General features: G+C 48.5%; 2 protein-coding genes across 13 annotated transcripts in view; one reads left to right on the top strand and one right to left on the bottom strand.

Annotated features, from left to right (window-relative positions):
* The first annotated feature begins 321 nt into the window (after window positions 1-321).
* Fgd3 (FYVE, RhoGEF and PH domain containing 3) overlaps window positions 322-20,725 on the top strand; it is a 43,433-nt gene continuing 23,029 nt past the window's right edge. For 2 of the 12 annotated variants that reach the window (XM_046457706.2, XM_046457705.2), the window contains exons 1-7: window positions 322-651; window positions 5,967-6,108; window positions 8,303-8,438; window positions 8,852-9,452; window positions 16,457-16,546; window positions 17,254-17,390; window positions 18,907-19,063. In XM_046457706.2, the coding sequence (XP_046313662.1) occupies window positions 9,015-9,452; window positions 16,457-16,546; window positions 17,254-17,390; window positions 18,907-19,063 (822 nt within the window). In that variant the 5' untranslated portion in view covers window positions 322-651; window positions 5,967-6,108; window positions 8,303-8,438; window positions 8,852-9,014. Of the gene's footprint in view, window positions 652-901; window positions 1,297-2,948; window positions 2,969-5,966; window positions 6,109-7,111; window positions 7,733-8,302; window positions 8,439-8,851; window positions 9,453-16,456; window positions 16,547-17,253; window positions 17,391-18,906; window positions 19,064-20,725 lie in introns of those variants that run through there. The other 10 variants (XM_046457703.2, XM_046457699.2, XM_046457698.2 and 7 more) reach the window with 10 other exon arrangements.
* On the bottom strand, window positions 13,429-14,526 carry LOC131424663 (10 kDa heat shock protein, mitochondrial-like). Its single transcript, XM_058583460.1, has 2 exons — window positions 14,522-14,526; window positions 13,429-13,806 (listed from the first exon to the last, which is right to left on the bottom strand). The coding sequence occupies exons 1-2, from the start codon at window positions 14,524-14,526 to the stop codon at window positions 13,506-13,508; spliced, it is 306 nt and encodes a 101-aa protein (XP_058439443.1). The 3' UTR covers window positions 13,429-13,505.

The following is a 20,725-nucleotide window of genomic DNA, read 5'->3' as shown; positions in this document are numbered from 1 at the left end:
AGACCCAGGGAAATTGCTTAAAAAAAAAGAATTTAGAGCTGCATGAATAGGGCATTAGTATAACCGAGTCAGACTTTGCAGTCTAAGCCTTTCAACACCCCTGTTTTATTTTCGATTGACTTTCTCCCTAAGACAACAAGGGAGCCTCTTGGGGCTAGTTAGGGGCTCTGTCTAGGTCCCCTGGTAGCACCTTGAAATAAGCTGTCTGAAGCAGGGCTTCCCTATTTTCCAATCTTCTGTGGCCATTTCATTTTTTCCACCCATAAAGCTCTGGAAGGCTCTGCCAGGGCTTCTGGGCCAACCCTGCTGGGCTCCTCCTCCCCAGAGACGTCTGTGGCTGCAAAGGCAGAGGCAGGAGAGTGGTGGTGGTCCTTACCCAGAACACTTAGGGCCCCTCACAGCAGCCTGTTACATTTTAACCAGTGGATGGGTGCAGCTGTGGCTGAGGATTGCCCCCCACCACCCAGCAAAGAGGGCTCTCCAGAACCACCAAGCCCAGCTCTTCTCATGCTGCGTAATGATACGGAAATGCAAATACGCCATCATTTTGTGACCCTGTGTTGTGAAAATTAGAAAGAGGAAGTCGTGCTTTGCTACTGCATGAAGTTCAGCCCGAGAGGAAGAGACGCTTGCCTGGGAGAATAGCAAGTGGTGAGTGGGGATTGGCTCCGGGGGTCTTCGCTGAGCCCTAAGACTGTCTGGTTTTGTGAGGGAGACTTTGGGGTGGTGGAGGCATTTGGAGCAAAGCAAGAGCCATTCCAGGGAGGCGGATGTTTTCAAGGCAGGAAGCTACTCCGTGGTGCCGAGTGGTGCCTCGGGCAGTGGGACCATAGCCTAGGTGCCTCTTGTGTCACCCCAGGCCTGGGGGCAAAGCCCGGGAAGGCAGCCCCAGAAGCAGGCCTTCCTATTCAATGTGGCTCCAGAAGCTTCCTCTGAAGTTCATAGTTTAGACATTAACAGACATGGCTCTTCTAGGAGGCTCTACCAGGAAGGAGGACTGAGTCTACCAAGGCCTCCTTGGGACCCCTAGCTGGGCCTGGGCAGCCTGGGGCAGTGGGGATGCCACCTTAGAGGCAGGCAGCTCAAGGGCAGGGCCATAGCAGCAGCAGCAGCAGCAGCAGCCCAACTTGGTGGCACAGTAGTTGTTCACATTGTGCAGAGAGGACAACAATGCCTAAGGAAGGGTCCAGGGCAACTTCCGGGATCGGGATCACTGGCCTCTGGGATCTATGGAGCTTGCAGAGCGGGGTCCTTATTATTGGAGAGACCATATCATTTCCATTTTTCTTGAGGTTGGTAAGTGCTGTGGGGGAATGAGCGTCTGGGAGCCAGGCCCAGGGCAATGTCAGGGATAAGAAACTCCCTATCGCACTGTGACTTGGGGCAAATCCCACTCTGCTTCGATTTCCTTGTCTCTTAAATGGAATCTGAATTCCACTGGTTCATTGAGGTTCAAGATGGGAGCAGCTCTGAGGCTATTCAGATTGGCCCTTCCCAGCGCCCAGAGGGGCTGTGGGAAGCCTTTTTAACCAAGAGGAAATGGAGACCCAGCACTCTGACGGCTTGCCCCCAGGCCCCCTAGTCTCTGAGTTGACTGTCTGGGTCCCCACACAAATTTTCAGAGAGGACAACACATTCAGCAGCCTGGGGGCTGGGTGGGGCTGGCCGCAGTGTGGAGGGGAGGAAGTGGTTTGTCCCAGATGGGCTGTTACTAGGGCTGAGGCCCAGGTTCCGGTCTTCAAGGGGACTGTCGCCTCTGCACAGAGACCAGCACCTCTCAAGGTGAAGGGCCTCTCAGAGCCACACTGGACTGTGACCTTTGCACACAGAGGCCTGGAGTTGTTCTTTGAGGTTAGAGCCGAAGTAGCCTTGTTCTGAGAAGCCTCCTCGCAGTGGGAGGGTGTAAGGTTGTGTCTGGCTTTTCTGTCCTGTGCTCTAAAGAGTGGCTCATGGGCTAGAATAATAACCTCAGGAATCTCTGAACCTGTGCTTGGAGCTCCCATAGCACCCTCCCCACCTGCCCCAGGTGGGCCTATCACGATCCCCATTTACAGAAGGGGAAACTGAGGCTCCATAGTAAAAGGAGCGGCCGAAGGAGTCCAGGACAGCACTGGGCAGATGTGAAACCCAGAGGAGACAGGGTTTGTGGAGTGTTCTGCAGCTACAAGGAGGCTCAGGGATGAGTGTGTGTCAAAAACAACGAACAAGGACAAAAGAAAGCACAGAGCCGGCCACTGCAGAGACAGCCTGTCCCTGCCTGTCCCTGCACAGGGTGACTGGCAGTGAGCAGGGGCCATGCCAGCCCAGGAAGGAGACAAGAGATGAGGGGCCCTTCATTCACTGCCATCAACTTCCTCGGGTCACTGGATCCTCCGTTCTGCAGATATTTATGGGTCCTGGTAGGTGACGAGGGAGTCAGTGTCCAGTGGAGGAAATGGGCCACTGCCAGCCATGGATGTGTCTTTGCTGGTAGCAAAGAATAGGGTGGGGAAAGACCCTGTGTGAAATAGGGACAGCCACATGACAGTCTGGGGACAAGCCTACTGCAGTCTGGTGACATGACCCTGTGCACACGGCACCTCCAGCTCTGCAGAGGGGGATGCTTGGCCTAACTGTGCCCTGCTCTTCCTTGGGTTCCCTGACTCAGGTGCTAGGACAGTATCCTCTATAACCATCAACCGACTGTCTGTGTGGCTTCCAGGCCCCCACAAACGGATCCTCCTTGCATCCTACCATCTTTAAAAAAAAATCAGAATGGAGCTCATCTTACCAACTGGGTCGCCTCGTGGCTGTCTGTCAAGAGCCGTCCTGGCCCCACCAGTCTCTGCCCCTCCCCCTCCCTCTTTGCCCGCCTCCAACACCTCAACTACAGCCTCACATCCCCTGGCTTGCTTAATCTTCCTGCCTTCCCTGCTGTCTGCAGTGCTCTTCCCCCTGCCTGTCCAGTGAGGGACAACTGGACTCTCAGGTCTGTGAAGGGGGATAACCTGATCACTTACATCCTGTGAAGTTGGGGGGTCTGCTCAATTAGACCCCATATTCTGTCTGATGATGGACCTTTTAAATCTATGCAGGTTCTGTTGTGGAGGGTGGGGGGTTCTACATTTAGTTCTTACAAGTCAAACCTGGGACTTGGTGAGGGGGATTGGCCATCTGGACCTCCCTGTCTCAGCTGTGGCCTGACTGGTCACTGTGTGTTTAGACAAGATGATGTGATGGCTGGCCTAGCCAGGACTGCTCTGAGGTGGAATGGGGCCTTTCGTGATCTCAACTTGGATTTTGTTATTTTGAAATGTGGACTCAGTCAAAACATATTTTTGTTTAAGGGAAAGAACATTTTAGAGGGGATATAAAAACTCCTTGCTCTGCCAGTTCAAATTAATGCATGTATTTATTCCCCCCAAATATGGAGTCCTGTGTACCAGGCCTAGGGCTGCATGAAGGAGATAAGGCTCTTCCTACGTCACTTACATCCCGAGAGGGAGGAGGATGACGAGGGGGAATCGGTGGGGGAAAGAGATGCTCTGAGGGAGAGCAGGACAGGTAGGGTGGGGGGGTGTCTTCTCTAGGGAGGGCCTGTCGGGAGCAGAGAGCTGGATAAAACAGGGCGTGAGGGGTGCTGGTCCTTGACGTGGTACGATGCATGGGATGGGGCTTCTGGAAGAAAGCTGGTTTCAGGGAGGTGGGTGGAAGGAGAGGTCAAACGGGACACATATATTGAGAATTTTGGTTTAGCTTGGAGGCTGCCAAGAAGTTCTTGTTTTTTTGTCTTGTTTCATTTACTTTTTTTTTTTTTTGATAACGAGGATTAAACCCAGGGATGCTTTACCACTGAGCTACATCCCCAGCCCTTTTTATTTTTTTATTTTGAAACAGGGTCTCATAAGTTGCTTAGGGCCTCTCTAAGTTGCTGAGGCTGGTTTTGAACTTAAGATCCTAATGCCTCAGCCTCCTGAGTTGCTGGGATTATTCATTTACTTTTTTAAAATGGGAATTATCAAGCATTATCACAAGTAGAATGATGTCAGGAGCCCAGGGTGTTCATTGGGAGAAGCTGCCTGAATGTATGGAAAGAATGGAATTCAGAATCTCTCCTCCCTCACGAGGGGGACTAAAGATCTTGGGGGCCACAGGGTAAATTGTTTGTTCCAATATTTATTATGAAAATTTTCAAATATATAGCCAAATATATTCCCTCAAATAATTTTTCAGGGAACAGCTGTGTGTCCATCCTGAGATTCTACTTGCTTTACCATATATCTAGCTACTCGCACAGGGAAGGAATCTTATTCTATTTTAAAGGTTGAATCTTAATTTTTCTCATTTTTTTTAATGTATGACAATGAACAGTAATATTTCATTCATGGCTGTAATGTTGGTATTTATGTTCCTTCTCAATGAAAGAAATCAAAATAGAGACTAAATATAGGAAATGAATATAAAGTATAAATAAATAAAGTAGAAAATTTAAAGAGAAAATAAAAATAGAAAGCAAACAAAAAGTACTAAGTAAACACATAAGTAAAAATGGTACTGCTTTTGGTTTCCTGGACACAGCAACCCTGTGGTATGCTAGAACTGTTTGCTACATTTCCATGTGTCGACCTCCATGCATTCCTGGGCTTACTATCCCTGAGTTTCTGCTCTTCCAACCTCAGACAAAAATCATTATTTCTGGGCCAGTGGCATGATTTTACCAAGTTCTGCTGCAGTTGAATAGAACTTTCAGCCTCTGCTTGTGACAGAGGCCTGGAGATGCTTTAGGAGACTAAGGCTGGGGGACACTGAGTTTGAACCTGGTTGTCTGGACAGTAAAGGGTAGAAACAGGGTCATGCTAGATGCAAAGTCTTGGGGCCAATAATGGTTATGTTGCCTTCAAGATGAAACAATGTATTGAGGTTGGCCATGCCACATTCAGCGTGGGGGGATGAGGGGCTGTCATGTCCCCAGGGAGAGCCCAGAAGACGGGCCTGGGGTCAGAGCAGGGTAAAGTCCAGGCAGGACCATCTATGAGGCTGGGGTTGCCTGGAGCCTCTGGTGAGCTTGACTGACCCTCCTGAATGGGCAGGGCTCTCTATTCCTCCCCTTTCTTCTCCCTCTGGGTTTGTCACCCAATGAGGTGTCCTTGGTCCCAGGAACACGAACTCCCCCAAAAATCAGAGAGCACAGCACACAGCCCAGTGTGGGGCCAGCTCCAGCGGTGTCCCCTGTGGCTATAGGAGCCAATGGGTACCCGCAGAGCTCCTCCCTTCCCACATAAGCTCAGATTAGTAGAATAATACTAATAATAATTATACTACTACTACTACTACTACTAATAATAATAATAATAATTTGTCCTTTGTGTCTGGCTTATTTCAGTCAGAATAATGACCTCAAGACTCATCCATGTTGTCGCATATGTCCCAGCCTCCTTCCTTAAGTCTGAATACCATACCATTGTATGGATAGTCTGCATTTTGCTTATCCATTGGTGTTAGTCAGCTTTTCATTGCTGTAACAAATACCTGAGATAAATCAACTTACAAGGAGGAAAGGTTTTTGGGGGCTCATGGTTTCCAAGGTTTCAGTCCATGGTCACTTGGCCTTATTGCTTTGGGTCAATGGTGGCACAGTACATTAGTGGAGGAGGCCTATTCATTTCAAGGCAGCCAGAAATTAAAAAGAGAGACTAGAAAAGGCTGGGATCCCAATATCCCCTTCCAGGACAGACTCCCAGTGAGCCAACTCCTACCCTGCCTCCAGAAGCTTCTACCACCTCCCAGTAGCACCACAGTCTGATGACCAAGCCTTTAGCACATGGACACTTGAGAGAGATTTAAAATCCCAACTAGAGCAGACTCACCCAGTTTTAAACAGTACAAGTCACTTTTAGAGGTGGAAGTGTGACCTGGATTTGTGAGTATCTGACTGCGGCATCTGAACAGAGGCAGATACACCTTTGTCTCCTTTTCTCTCCATCCAGCTTGCCCTGGTACCTCTTTCCTGTTCTGACTCCCACCCCAATTCCAAGGCATGAGGCACCCCGCTGTGTTCTCAGCAGTGAAGACAGAGAACCCCAGTTTCATCAGTGACTACCCAAGCACTTCCCAGGCTGAGACCCCGAGGTGAGTACTCAGTGCTTCTGGGCACCTGCAGGCCTTGAGGAGGTGTTGATTTGGCTGGCCCTCAGTCATCTTACCTGGTGTGGTCAGGGCAACCTGTGCCTTGCTCACTGCTGATATGGTCTTGCTGGGGTTTAGATGTAAAGCCACCAAACCAAGTCAGCAAAAGCTGAGCAGGATCACAGTGACTTGCAGTGACCACTCTGTCACCATCATTCGAATACAGACATAACCCATGTCTTTATGTTCCTGTCTGCCGTCTCCAACATCTTTTGTCTGCTATGGTCAGTTCCAATTGATGGAGTTTTGTTTTGTTTGTTTTTTCCCTTATTATGGGTTGTATAGTCTCTTTGTGTGTCTAGTAATGATTGATTGGATTCTAGACATTGTGCCTTCTTTTGCTGGGAGCTGGGTTTTGTTTTGTTTTTAAATTATTTGAGTATTTTTGAGCTCTCTTCAGGGATGCAGCTAAGTTGTTAACAGTTTGGCCTTCCTGTTAAGATTTGTTAGGTGGGATCAGAGCAATGGTCACCGTAGGGTTAACCCCCACTCTTAGGGCATGTCCCTCCTGAGTTCTGGCCCTAATGCCCTGGAAGAAGAATATCTGAGTGTGAGTGTAGGTGAGTCTGTGTGTCAGCCTTGGCCTTTCAAGACTGGCTGGTAGGAAGAGGGATTGCTTTGCCCTGTGGGAGCTTCAGGGAATGTTCCCTCTGATCTTCTCAGGCCATTCTTTCTCTAGCCTCTCTTGTTTCCTCACATCGACATGTGAACAGTCCTTGAAGGACCCCCTTCACATCTCCAGGTTCTTTCTCTGTGTGGCTCTCTCCTCTCTAGGGCACGCCCAGCTCTGTCTTCTCAACTTGGAGAATTCCCGTCCCCACTCCTCGGCCCAGCATGGTCTGCAGACAGTGAGTGGGAGCATCAGGGAGGCTTGTCCCATTTGATCCCTCCTCTCAGGGTTCACGGGGCTTTGCTGACTGGCTTACAGAGTCTTGTTCATATCCTGCTGTTTCAGGTGAGAATAAATCTGGTTTCTGTTGTTCCACCTTGACCAGAAGCAGAATTCCTCTGAGCTGGGGTTGAACCAGACTCTGCCCTGCCAGACAGCTGCCTCTTGGACACCAGGGCTGAGCACAGCCCACATTCCATCCGTGTACTTTTATCTCAGTGTCATGTCTGACTTCTGGAAACTTGAGTTTATCTCCCATGCTATGACAAGAATGCAGCAAAACATGTATTTTCTGTTGGGAAATCTTAATATTTGTGTCCATTAAGCTAGCTAAGAATGTGGCAGTAGCCAATGATAAATGTCCACCTGAAGTCACTTGAAGAAAGGTCCACTCAGAGGTAGTCTTACCACAGGAAAGTAAATTTTCAGGAGCTTGTGTGAGTGGGGAGGAGCTTTGCAGGCACTCATTGGCTCCTAAAGTCACAGGGGACGCCCGCAGGAGCTGGTCCCACAGTGGGCTGTGTGCTGTGCTCTCTGGGTGGTGAGGCCACCAGGTGCCAGCTCAGGGAAGACAGCCTGTACCCGGAGGAACCAGTTTCTGCACTGATCACCATTTATTGTGCTTAGCAGTGAGGGAGGAAGCACATAAAGAAGCTTCTGGAAGAAGAGTATCTGAGTGTGAGTGTATATGAGTCTGTGTGTCAATGTGGGCATGTGAGAGAGCTAACGTGTGTGCGCCTTACTGTGTGAATGTGTTTGTGATCCAGGTAGCTACGGTGTGCGTGTCAATGGGAGTATAGGAGCTACTTTGTGAGTGTGAGTGTGTGTGTGTGTGTGTGTGTGTGTGTGTGTGAGTACAGGGGAATGTCCCCGAGGGTGTCCAGGTAAGGTAGGGGTGTGGGCTGGGGAGAGGCCAGGTGGTGCCCTTGGCTCTCCTCATTCTGGGCACTTCCTGCATATTTAAGGTGATCTGTCCTTCCTGGTTGCAGGGCACTGCCCACGCATGGGGTGTGGCCGCTGGTGCCACCCTGTCCTGCTCTGCAATGCGTGTGGCCATAGAGGTCAAGGATGGGCTTTGCCATGTCCTGCGTCCATCTCGAAGACACTTGTGCCCTGCCTGGGGGTCTGCTGCTCTGGGAGGGGCCTGAGCTGCCCTTCTCCACCCGCTGCTTGTAGAACTGGGTCTTGGGGCTGCTCCACGTGCCAGCTGGAGGAGACGGTTTCCATTCTCCTCTGCTGCTTTTCCAGTAGGTCCCAAATGGCTCCAGTTCAAACCTGCTAGGCAGGAGATTTCCATCAAATCGTCCAGCCTCTGCCGGCCAACCCCAGAACCCAACAGGAAGCAGACACCCGCCTGTCAAACCTCAGTGGCATTAGCTAAGAGGTAAGTGACCATCACCCGAGGCAAAGGCCTGAGCCCATATCCTGGGGCAAGACCCACCTTCCCACCTCTCACCTGGCCCTCCCCCTGGGAGGCAGTGGGAGGTCAGGGCTGGGCAGGTTGCTCCTCACTGTGCAGCAGGTGATGGTAATGGCCAGGGAGAGGAGGTGAAGGTGCTGGGGACCCCAGCCTCATCTCCTGGGAGTATCATCAGCTCCCAAAATACTATGGACACAAAAGTGCGTTATGAATGGAAGCCGCTGTGCTTGTGCTCTGGCCGTGGTTGTTTTGAACTTACTGAGCATTGGATGGCCTCATCCCACAGGAACGCCACAGCTACACTGGAGAATGACTTTGTTTTTTAATGTAGAAGAACATGATTTTAAAATAACATATTTTCCCTGTGCCGTTCTCAGACAGCTTATCCAGACAGGACCCCGCTGAAGTCCACCAGGGTGTCGACATTGCGAATGCAGCCCTACCTGACTTTGTCTTGGGGCTGCTTTCAGGGGCTCCCCTGAGCTGGGTTCATTTCTCCCTGGCAGCTTCCCACAGAGCCCACTGAGTTCTGCTTCAAGGATGGAATCAGGTGAGGGATCCTCAATGTCCCCAGAAGCTGTCACCAATGCTGGGCCTGGCAGCTCCTCCCTGGGGAAGCTTCGGGAGCTTCCTATTGGAATTGGCACCCACCAAGGGGATCCTGACAGCCCGGCTGCAGCAGGAGATGGCACTCCAGACACCTGCCCCTTGGGGGAGCCCAGAAGCATCATGAAGATCCCCAACCGGGACAGTGGGATTGACAGCCCGTCCTCCAGTATAACCTGTGAGAGCTTCCCCTGTGAGGAGGGCACTGAGGTCCCCCCAGGTCCTACGATGCTGGGGCTGCACTCTGAGACTGGTGTGGACAGCCAGGCGTTGCAGGACAGCCCCCAGGAGGAGGCTGACAGTGACGTGGGTGAGGAGCCTGACCCCGAGAAGAGCCCTGCTAGAGCTGAGGAGGACACCGGCCTGGCCCAGGTAGGCCTCTCTTCCTCCATCTCAGGTACGGTCGGTTGGGGCCCTCCTTGGGGAGGGTTTGAGATCTGTGGTCTATGACATCTGTGCCTTGTTTTCAAATAAGAAGCACACATGCCAGGGGAGGTTCCTGGGGTGGGGTCTGCTGGGAAAAGCCAGGCCAGCCCCACCTGAAACCTTGGGCAGCGACCTTACGCTTGAGCCTCTACTCCCATGCTGCATGGTGGGCATCCCCCACCCTAGGAAGGGATGATGGTCAGTCTTACTGGTGGTGCCACTCACAGATGCGAGCCTCAAGGAGGGCAGGAGGAGCGCCACCCATTTTCTAAAAGGGGAAACCGAGGCACGGGGAGCACAGTGTTTCCCCAGGGTCACCCACAGGGCATGGCTGAGGCTGAGTGCCCTGTGCTCCTAGAGATGCGGGCAAGCTACCAAATGACCAGGTCCAGGAGGCGTTTGGCCGGGTGGGGCCTGCTGGCTCTGGTAGCAGTTTTGCTGCTAACTGTGTGGGCTTGGCAGGTGAAAGGCAGCTAGCTGGCCTAGGCCACTGTGAGCCAGCTCTGCAGAGGGAAGGCCGGGCCCTGTGTTCATACGGGTGTTACTATTCAGGTGGGGATGTGGCTCAGTGGTTGAGTGCCCCTGAGTTCAATCCCAAGATCAGGAGACAGCTGCCAGTGAAACATAGTTTGCTGACCATAGTTCCCAGCAGAAAGGGGCACAGCATGCCACAGGGGCCACATGGGCAGCCCGAGGGCCAGTTAGAGACAGAGCGCGAGGAAGAACTGTGGGCAGCAGCCTTGCCGTGGTGAGCAGGTGCAGGATTCCTAGCTTGGAGAACTTCAGCAGGCTTTGGGGCAGAAGGCTCTCCCTGGTTCTCTGGTCTCTGGCCCTGGAGTGATGAGCACCGGTGGGTAGTAGCCCAGAGTGAGATCCTCCCAAAGGAGGTGATGGTGTGGACTGGAGTTGGTTGGTTTGCATTTGTAAGGTGTGGTAGAAGGTGAGTTCTTTAGCATCTCTAGGAATTGACCAGTGTAGGAGTGGGGACAGGGGTCAGTCCCTGCAGGATCAGAAAGACTTAGAATACAGAAAAGAAGGGGTGCAGCTAATACAGGTCATACCACCTAAGACTCTCAAAGTGTGCTCCAGCCCAGCCTGGGCCAATTGACTCAGCCTCCTGGGGGCTGGGAAAACTGCAGACCCCCAGGCCTGCCCACTGGGTCTGGGGAAGGCCCAGGTCTCAGTATTCATAATAGAAAGACTCCAGGTGGCTTGGGAGCTGAGGCAGGAGGATCACGAGTTGGAGGCTAGCCTCAGCAACTTAGTGAGGCCCTAAGTAACTTAGTGAGAATCTGTCTCAAAATAAGAATAAATAATAAAAAGGACTAGGGGTGTGGCGCAGTGGTTATTCACCCCTGGTTTCAATCCCCAGTATCAGAAAAAAAGGAAAGTCTCCAGTGCTTCCATTACCCGTAAGAATAACTGTTCGCTGGGCATGGTGGCACATACCTGTACTTCCAGTGGCTTAGGAGGCCGAGGCAAGAGGATCAGGAGTTCAAAGCCAGCCTCAGCAACAGCGAGGCGCTAAGCAACTCAGTGAGACCCTGTCTCTAAATAAAATATAATATAGGACTGGGGGTGTGGCTCAGTGGTTGAGTGCCCCTGAGTTCAATCTCCAGTACTAAAAAAAAAAAAAAAAAAAGAATAACCATTCACCATGCACCAGGGCCTTGGGGCTAGTATTGGTCCAGGAGCCCAGGATCCTGGGCCTTGTCCCTTGTTTTAGTCAACCTTCATCACTACAAATACCTAAGAAAATCAACTTACGAAGAGAAAAGCTTTATTTTGGCTGCTCATAATTTTAGAGGCTTCAGTCCATGATTGTTGTCCTGTTGGTGGCCCATCTTGGCAAGATCACACCGTGAAGCAAAGCCATGCAACTCATGGCCAGGGAGTGAGAGAGACCAAGAGGACGGGACTGGGGTCCCCCAATCCCTTTGCAGGCCATTTCCCCACTGAGCTAAAGACTTCCCATTCCCCAAAGTTTCTACCTCCTCCCAGTAGCACCAGGCCAGGGACCAAATATTTAACACACCAGCCTTTGAGGGACATTCCAGCTCCCAACTGCAGCACTGCCCCACTTAACTTGGGTCCAGTTAGGAGACCTGGTGTGGGACAGGGGGTGACACAGGGGGTGACACATCAAGCTAGTGTACCAGGCTGTGCACTATGAGGAGTTAGCTAGAACCCGAGAGTCATAAGGGAAAGGCATTAGGAAAAGTTTAGGGACACACGCAGCAGCACTCTTCTTGGCCCCGAGGTTGCTCAGATCTCAGTGGACATGTGAGGTTGCCTGGTCAGGTGTGAAGCTGCCATTCCCACAGGGACTGGAGGAGGGCTGGGGACCACTAGGGGATCAGGATGGCTGGGCTGTCACTCCTGGATTCATGGAGGTTGAGCCAATTCCCAGACAGGAATTTCTCCGGGGCAGAATCTCCACCCATTTACTAAAAGGGGATGTTCTTCTAGGGTTAGCAAAATACTTGAGGCTCAATTAGACTTAAGCCTTTAACACTTTGAGTTTCGGTGCTCCCTAAGTGTAGGGTGAGGCGTTGAGAATGATAATTTTTTAAACATTTTGTAGAATTCCCCAGTAACGCCACCTGGCCTTGGACTTTACTTTTTTGGGAAATTTTTGATTTAATGTCCTTACTCATTATTGATCTCAGATTTTCTATTTCTTCATGATTCAGTCTTTATAAGTTATGTGTTTCTAAACATTTATTTCTTCTAGATGGTGCAATTTGGGAGTGTGATTGTTATGGTATTCTCAGGATCTTTTTACTACCGTGGTATCAATTATAGGGTTCCCTCTTTCACTTCTGATTTTAGTTATCTCTCTATAAAAAGTTAATCTAGTTCAAGTTTTCTTAATTTTTCTAACCTTTTAAAAAAAACAACTCGGTTTTGTCTATTTTTTTTCTATTGTTTTTCCATTCTGTTTCATTTATCACTGTTCTGATCTATACTATTTCCTTCCTTTAGCTAGCTTTGAGTTTAGCTTGCTATTCTTTTTCTAGTTTCTTGAAGTGTAAAGTTAGGTGGCTGCTTCAGGATCTTTTTTTTTAATATTTATATTTTTAGGTGTCGTTGGACACAATGCCTTTATTTTATTTATTTAATTTTATGTGGTGCTGAGGATCGAACCCAGGGCCTCACATGTGTCAAATGAGTTCCCTACCCCTGAGCCACAACCCAGCCCTGCTTCAGGATCTTTCTTGAACATTTGTACCTATTTACAGCTAAAATAGTTCCCTCTCAACGGTCAGTTCATAGGTATGTTGGCATTTCATTTAATTTCAATGCATTTTTTAAAATTTATCTTGTGACTTCTTCTTTTAACTATTGGTTGTTTAAAAGTGTTAGTTAATTTGTACATATCTGTGGATTTTCACTGTGCTATTGTTTTCTAGTTCTACATTATTATATTCATCCATGTATTTGCCTGTATTAGAGAACCTTGTATCATCGTGTGCTGTTTATCATCCTTTCATTTCAACTTGAAGGAATCCTTTCATCACTTTTTGTAGAGCAGGTTGAGTGCTAAAGAACTCCCTTAGCTTTTGTTTTTCTTTACCTGAGAAAGTCTTAATTTCTGTTCTATTTTTTAAAGGCAGTTTTGCCTGATGCTATATTCTTTTCTTTTTTCTGCTACTGGGGATTGAACCCAGGGGCACATAACCACTGAGCCACATCCCCAGCCCTTTTTTGTATTATTATTTATTTTTATTTTTTTAAGAGGCAAGGTTGCTTAGTGCCTCAATAAGTGGCTGAGGCTGGCTTTGATCTCGCAATCCTCCTGATTTAGCCTCTAAAGCCACTGGGTCACAGGCGTGCACCACCATGCCCTGCTCTGATACTATATATTTTTTTAAATTATTATTAGATTATCATCAGTTTATTTTAAAAGAGACACGGAAATTATTTATATGATGAAAGATTTCAGAACTTCAGTGGACAGGGCAGCTTCATAGGATGCCATTTCAACAGTGATTTGTTTCAGTCTACATACTTTCCAAGAATGTCACCATCTCTAAATAAGAAGTAATCCTTGTCATCTAGAACTACTTTGGTGCCTCTGTACTCTGGGAGAAGAACTTTATCTCCAACTTTCACGCTAACTGGCTGAATCTCTCTACCCTTTCCTTTAGAGCCTGATCCCACAGCTACTACTGTTGCTTGCAATACTTTTCCTTGAGATTTTTCTGGAAGCATAATGCCTCCTTTGGTTACAGTTTCGGCTGCACCCCTTTCGACCAATACTCTGTCAAAAACTGGAAGAAACTTTCTTGTGCCGCGGCTGCAGAGACCCTGATGCTATATTCTTAATTGACAGGTTTTTGTACTTTTAGCACTTTTTTTTTTTTGGTATTGAGGATTGAACCCAGGGGTGCTTAACCACTGAGCAACACCCCCCAGCTCTTTTTATTTTTTTTTATTTTGAGACAGGATCTCACCAAGTTGCTTAGGCCTTGCTAAATTGCTGAGGCTGGCTTTGGACTTTTGATCCTTCTGCCTCCACCTCCCAAGTCGCTGGGATTGCAGGTGTGCACCAATATGTTTGGCTCTTTCAATGTTTTTTTTTTTTAATATTTATTTAGTTGTAGTTGAACATAGAATATCTTTATTTATTTTTATGTGGTGCTGAGTATAAACCCAGTGCCTCACACATTTGAGGCAAGCACTTTACTACTGAGCTACAGCCCCAGCCCTCTGTCAATGTTTTGAATTTATCATCCCACTCCCTTCTGGCCTGCGAATTTTCCTGGGGAATCCTCTGATAATCTCATGAAAGCCCCTATATATGAAATAATTGCTTTTTTCCTTGCTGTCTTTGATTTTGAATGTTTTGATTATAACATGTTTCTTTTTAAATTTTTTGAGGGGGGGCTGTTGTAGATGGACACAATACCTTCATTTGATATTTATTTGTATGTGGTGCTGAGGATTGAACCCAGTGTCTCACACGTGCCAGGCAAGCACTCTACCACTGAGCTACAACCCCAGCCCCTTACAACATGGTTCCATGAGGTTCTCTCTTGATTTATTTTAGTTGAAGTTCTTTGAGCTTCTTGAATTTTTTTTTTCCAAATTTGGGGACTTTCAGCCATTATTTCTTCAAAATATTCTCTGCTCTTTTCTCTTTCTTATCCTTTGTAGTTCCCACATGGATATGTTGGTCCATCTGATGGACATTAAGTCCTTTCTTTTTTCTTCTACAGTTTTTAATCCCTTTGTTATATTTTCATTTTGCTCATGCATCACTTCCTGGTTTTATTTAGTTACTTCTGTGTCCTTTTAGTTCATTAAGAACTTTTATAAAAATATATATCGATTTGTTTTTCTCAAGAAGCTCATAAATTTGTGGTTTTTAAGGGTTGGTTTGAGGTTTTTATTTTATTCCTCTGATTAGGCCATATTTCCCAGTTTCTTTGTATGCTTGTAATTTGGAGGTGTGTGTGTGTGTGTGTGTGTGCTGAAATCTGGGCATTTAAAAAAACAATTACCTCTCCCAATCTTTATGAAGGAGAAGTCCTTCACTAATCAGTCCAGTTAGAGGTCCTAGAACCTCTCAGACCTTCTCCAACCTCTTGTTGCCTTAGCATCTGCCTGCAGAACTGAGGCTCTCACAAACTGTTAGGCTTAGTTTTCAGTGACTTTCAAAGTCTTGTGCTGAACTCATTAGTTCTGCACTCAGATAAGACAGAGTCCAGTCCCTGGGGCGGCCGTCAGACACACCAGAACCATGGGCACATGTTTAATTCTTTGATTCTTGACCTGCAGAAGGTCCTCTGGTATGGTAGGTTGCCTCCCAGTTGTTCCCTGCTGTGCCACATAGGGAGAGGAGCACTAAAGGGCACTGCTGTGGACTGAATGTGCCCCCCAAATCTACATGTTAAAACTTCATCACTACAGTGATAGAACCAAGAAGTGGGGCCTTCAGGAAGTGAATAAATCACGAGGACAGAGCTTTTGTGGATAGAATCAAGGCTCTTAAAAAAGGGAGGGAGGAAGGCAGGGGCTGTAGGTCAGTGCAGAGCGCTTGCCGAGCACATCTGAGGCCCTGGGTCCAATTTTCAGCACGGTAAAAATTAAGAAGTAATGAAATAAAAGGAAGTTTGTGGGTCCATTCTCTTCTGCTCTTCTGATATTTGAGGACACAGCATTCACCCCCCTTTTGACCTTTCATCCCTCTGTCACGTGGGGGCAAGCCTTCAAAGTCATCATTTTGGAAACAGAGACTGTGACCTCATCTGACACCAAACCTCATTATTGATCTTGATCTTGGACTTCTAGCCTGCATAACTGTGAGAAATAGATTTCTGTTTTTTATAAGTTACCATTCTCAGATATTTTGCTATTGCAGTACAAATAGACGAAGACAGGCATGCCAAATGCCACCAATTTTCCTACACTTTCCCCTGGAATCCCTTCTTGATTTTACAATTGTGAGTGCTGTGGCTTTTCAACTGGCCTTTGTATTTCTCCTAGAGGTTTGGTAGTCTTTTATATTATTGTCAAGTCTGTGTTTCTGTGGAGGAAGGAGGGTCTGCAACTTCTCAGACTGCCATCTGATATTGCTCTGCAATTACTTTTTAATTTTTTTTTTTTTAACTTTACAGTGCTGGGGATTGAACCTAGGGCCTCACACATGCTGGGTAGACACTATACCATGGAGCTACATCCCCAACACGGCAATATAGATTTTTCTGTGGTCACTACAGCTTTTTTGTAGTCAAAGCTCCAGGAATGGAGAGTCATCTCTGGAGTACAGTTGTTTGGGGGGGACTGGTTTGGGGAGGATTGTGCTTTTCCTGAAGCCCTCCCTGGAAATAGCATCTATGAGAACTGACGCTGCATCCCAGTCCTAGTGGCCTCCTTTGGTCCTCTTGTCCCCTGGTCATCCTGGCACACTGCAGGTAACCCAGCTGCTTTCCTTCCCCTTGCAGTGTTCTGACCCGCAGAAGCTGTTCAACATCGCCCAGGAGCTCCTGCACACTGAAGAGACCTACGTTAGGCGGCTGCACCTGCTGGACCAGGTAGCCCACAATTGAGGGGCCCGGCTTTGTCCACTTGCAGAATTCCTATGGGCAGTTTGAGAGACAAACTCTTCATCCTTACATTGATTGAACATTGCATTTGGAGTAAAAAATGCTAAAACTTTGAAAAATTTAAGTCCGGTCTAGAAACCAACATTTTTCTTTCCATGCCTGTGGCTGTGGGGTAAAGGTTCTGTCCAACCACCTTTGGAACTCTTCTTGGTGGTTGCATGATCTGAGTTTGTAAATGGCTGCTGGGCATTTTTCTGCATAAATAAGTTGGGGTGGGAGTGCCACACATCAGAGTTCACGAGGTAACATGGGGCCCCTGAGCACAGGAAATAAAGTGCCCGTGGAAACCAAGATTTGACAGGGTGCATTGCTTCTGCTTGAATCTCAGAAGCCAGAGAAGGAAATCTTGACTTTTCATTTCTTGTGAGAAGGGGAACAGGAAGATGTCTTGCTCCTTCCCCAGGGACTGCCCCCTGCCTCGCTCACAACTCTCAGCTATAAATAAGCTTGTGTCAAGACCATGAGTATTTATTGAACCAGTTTAATGACAAAAAGAAGACAACAACTCTGGCATTCATTAAGAAAAACAGGGTGGGGACACTGCCCAGGGCCCCCCCGCTGTGACAGATGCCTCTCACGGTAACTGCCCACCATGGTCCGTGCTCCCTGGTTGACATGGGCTTCTTCATGCCCAGGTTTTCTGCACCGCGCTGACGAAAGCGGGGATCCCTTCGGAAGTCACTACTGGCATCTTCTCTAACATCTCCTCCATCTACCGCTTCCATGGTCAGTTCCTGCTGCCCGAGCTGCAGCGGCGGATCACGGAGGAGTGGTGAGTACCAGCCATGGCCCCCTGGCTCCTTGTGCAAGAACCAGGCAGCACCTGGGGGGGCCTGTCTCGCGGTGGCCTTGGTGCCTCCCTTCTTGGCCTGGTCCTAGGTCCGAATCCCAGCCCCACTCTTCCTTGCTGGTGACCTTGATGGGCCACATAGGGTCTCCAAGCCTTAAATTTTGAGGAAACTGATGATACAAAAATGAGAGGATTTTAATAGTCACAGGGATCCATGGAATGTAAATGAGACTCGATATCCAGAAACACAAGATGGTGAACAAATAGTGCTAGTTGGTTTTATTTTCCTTTCTAGCATGCACTGCACCTTGGCTTTAAAAAGGAATGAGATTTCCTCCCCATCAACAGTAGATTATAGATCTTCCTCCTCTGCTGATCCTGCCCCTCTATTGCTTTTGCCCGTTCTTAGCCAAGGGACAGCTTGGTTACAAGACACGATTAGTGACACATCACAGACGAGGCCCCCCAACCCATCATTTCTCCTTGTTATGTGCACCCCCACCCCAAATTCTGGGAAACCTAAAGCTTGGCTTAGGGCCCCTGCTGTCCACCTCCTTCACAAGCCTGGCTTCCTCTTGGTGTCCCCAGAGCCCAGGACCAGGGGACTTGGCTGGGGATTCTTTCACCTGTAGCCCAGGGGGGCGCTGAGTTACTTTGTGAACATTCAGGACAGAGTCCAGCTGCAGAGCAGGTTACACTGTGTCCCCAAGGTCAGGATTGGGTGGGGCCTTGATGACAAAGTCCTTGTGTGTTAGAGACAGATTCTCCTTTCATGCCACAGAGATTCAACCATAAGGGCCTAACAGGAGCCTCCTCAGCTCCCTTTCTGGTGCAAGGGACCCACCACTTCCCCACCCTCCCCTCCCTGAATTGCTAGGCCTTTCAATCAAACCCACATGCATCCTTTCAAAGGAGCACCACAGCTAGGCCTTTGTGCCTAAGGCTTCTTTCTTTCTTTGTAAGTATTTACTTAGAATAAATCCCCAACAGAGAGCTCCAAAATCAAAGGCTATTAATATACTTTTTTACTTCTTATGACTTATCGCAAAGCCCCATCCAGAAGAGAAGCAAGTTCGTATGATCGTGAAGTGCTGCTCCCTGGTGACTTTGTCAGCATTGGACAGAACCATCGTTTCTAACCTTTGCTCACTTAAAAGGTGTAAAGTTGATCCTCTTATAAACTGTGACCTGTCACCCAAGGGTGCTCCTGTGTTTGGGCTCTGATTCTCAGCCTGAGCTGTCAAGGTGCTTTATAGACATCTTCCCCTCAAATATCCAGTAACATGTTATATTCTACCCTCCAAATAGTGGAGGGGAGGAAGCCGGCTCAGAGCAGGTGACCAATGTGCCCACCGTCACACAACACAGGGACTCAGGTTGTTGCCCTTGCCTGCCCCGTATCCCTCTGTGCAGTTCATGGGTGAAGTTCATGTCCATTAACCTCGGGAGGCCCCTCCCACCCAGGCTGCTTCTCTGATGACCCTACTCCTCTACCAAGGGACACAAACCCTCGGCTTGGGGACATCCTGCAGAAGCTAGCCCCGTTCCTGAAGATGTATGGCGAGTATGTCAAGAACTTTGACAGGGCGGTGGGGCTGGTGAGCACATGGACCCAGCGCTCGCTGCCGTTTAAGGACGTTATCCACAGCATCCAGGTAGGTGGCCGCAGGGTGTGGGCACAGATGTCCTCAAGGCTCGTGCTTCTGGGTGCATTTGGAGCAGAGAGAAAATCAGTAAAATTATGGGATGGGTCCTGGTGCTCTACAGACGCTTCGCTCTGACTCCCAGGGACAAATCATCATTCCCATTTCACAGATGGATAAATCATGGCTTAGCAGCACAGATTATTATTTGATAAAACCTGGATTCAGAGATCTGTCTCTGACTCCAAGTGTCCCTCGATGTGTAGGGCAGGCATTTAGCAGGTGTCCTATTATCTTTTTCTTTGTCAGCAGTAGCCTGTTTATAGCACCCTTGTCTCCTGCAGTGTTGGTCTTTTTCTTACTGATTCACAAGGTTTTTGTATATTAAGAACATCAACTTTTATCTGTCACCTTGACATGATTTACTTTTGCCCATGGATCTTTGATTTATTAGCTTTACAGTGAGGATGGCCATACAGAATTTTTGGTTTTTAAGTACCTATATTCACCACAGGTTCAAAAGGTAGCTTTTTAAAAAGATAGACCAATATAGTGTCCAGATGGACTGTGGTGTGTGGGAAGAACCCAGGTTCATAGCCAGCTGCTCATCTCAACACCACTAGTGACCCTGAGTGTGCATGCACACACACATACACGCACACCACACGCCTCACTGTAGCTTGAAGGGTTCCTGGGCCCTGAATGCTCACCACTGGGTATTTGGAGTGGCCCCTAATACCTTTTCCCTAGGCCATCTGTCATGAGGTCACCATGGTCTCCTAGTGCCCCTGACTCAGTAGCAGAGTCAGGCCCCAGAAAAGACCACCATGTCCTCTCCCTGAGCCCCTCCCCTTTGACCCTTCTCCTTGTACTTCTTGGCTGGCTCCTCCCTGGCTTTCACCCTGGCCATCCCCACAAAATTGCCATGTCCAGCCTCAACCAGCTGCATTTTTGCTGACACAGCAGCTCCCCCAGGACACTCTCATCACTGCCCAGCTCCCGTTGTCCACTGATGCAGCCAGGCCTCCGGGGCAGACAGGGCCCATCCTGAGCGGGGTTTCTCAGAGGGTAGACTATTCAGCTGGTGGAGGAGATCAGGACAAAAGTCCACTTTCCAGGACACAAGTTGCAACATGCTTCTGTTCCCAGGAAGCATGTTCCCCTTAAAGTCAATGTATCATCAATTATTCAAGGGGTGAAGGAACCCTGGGGTCTCCTCCGCTCCTCCCTGGCCCAAGCTGCACATGGCCTGCATGTCCTTCCTTGTCCTCATGCTTAAGTTTGCCATTTTCTTTTTTTCTCTTTCCCCTCCTCCGCCTCCTTCTCTTCTTTCTACATTGTCATCATCATCATCTTAACACCATAATTGAGAAAGCTGACCTCCATCTAAATTTGCATTGGCCCGTCGACATCTGACTTTGTTATTTTGAGGAAGAACAGAAAAAAATATCGGGGTTCATTTGATTTGTTCCCCAGGTTGTCTGTCAGCTGTGTCTCCCCTCTGGGTCTCAGAATGCAGGAGGAGGGGAGGGATACTCTGGGAGCGTGCTTTCTTTTTTTTTAAAGTTTTGTAGTTGGACACAATACCTTTATTTATTTATTTTTATGTGGTGCTAAGGATTGAACCCAGGGCCCCACTCGTGCTAGGCAAGCGCTCTACCGCTGAGCCACAAT

This window comes from Marmota monax, unplaced genomic scaffold (genome assembly GCF_021218885.2).
Source record: "Marmota monax isolate L192 unplaced genomic scaffold, Marmota_monax_Labrador192_F-V1.1 WCK01_AAM20220418_F8-fsc00231, whole genome shotgun sequence".
Taxonomy (NCBI): Eukaryota; Metazoa; Chordata; class Mammalia; order Rodentia; family Sciuridae; genus Marmota; species Marmota monax.
This window is presented reverse-complemented; position numbering and strand designations above follow the sequence as displayed.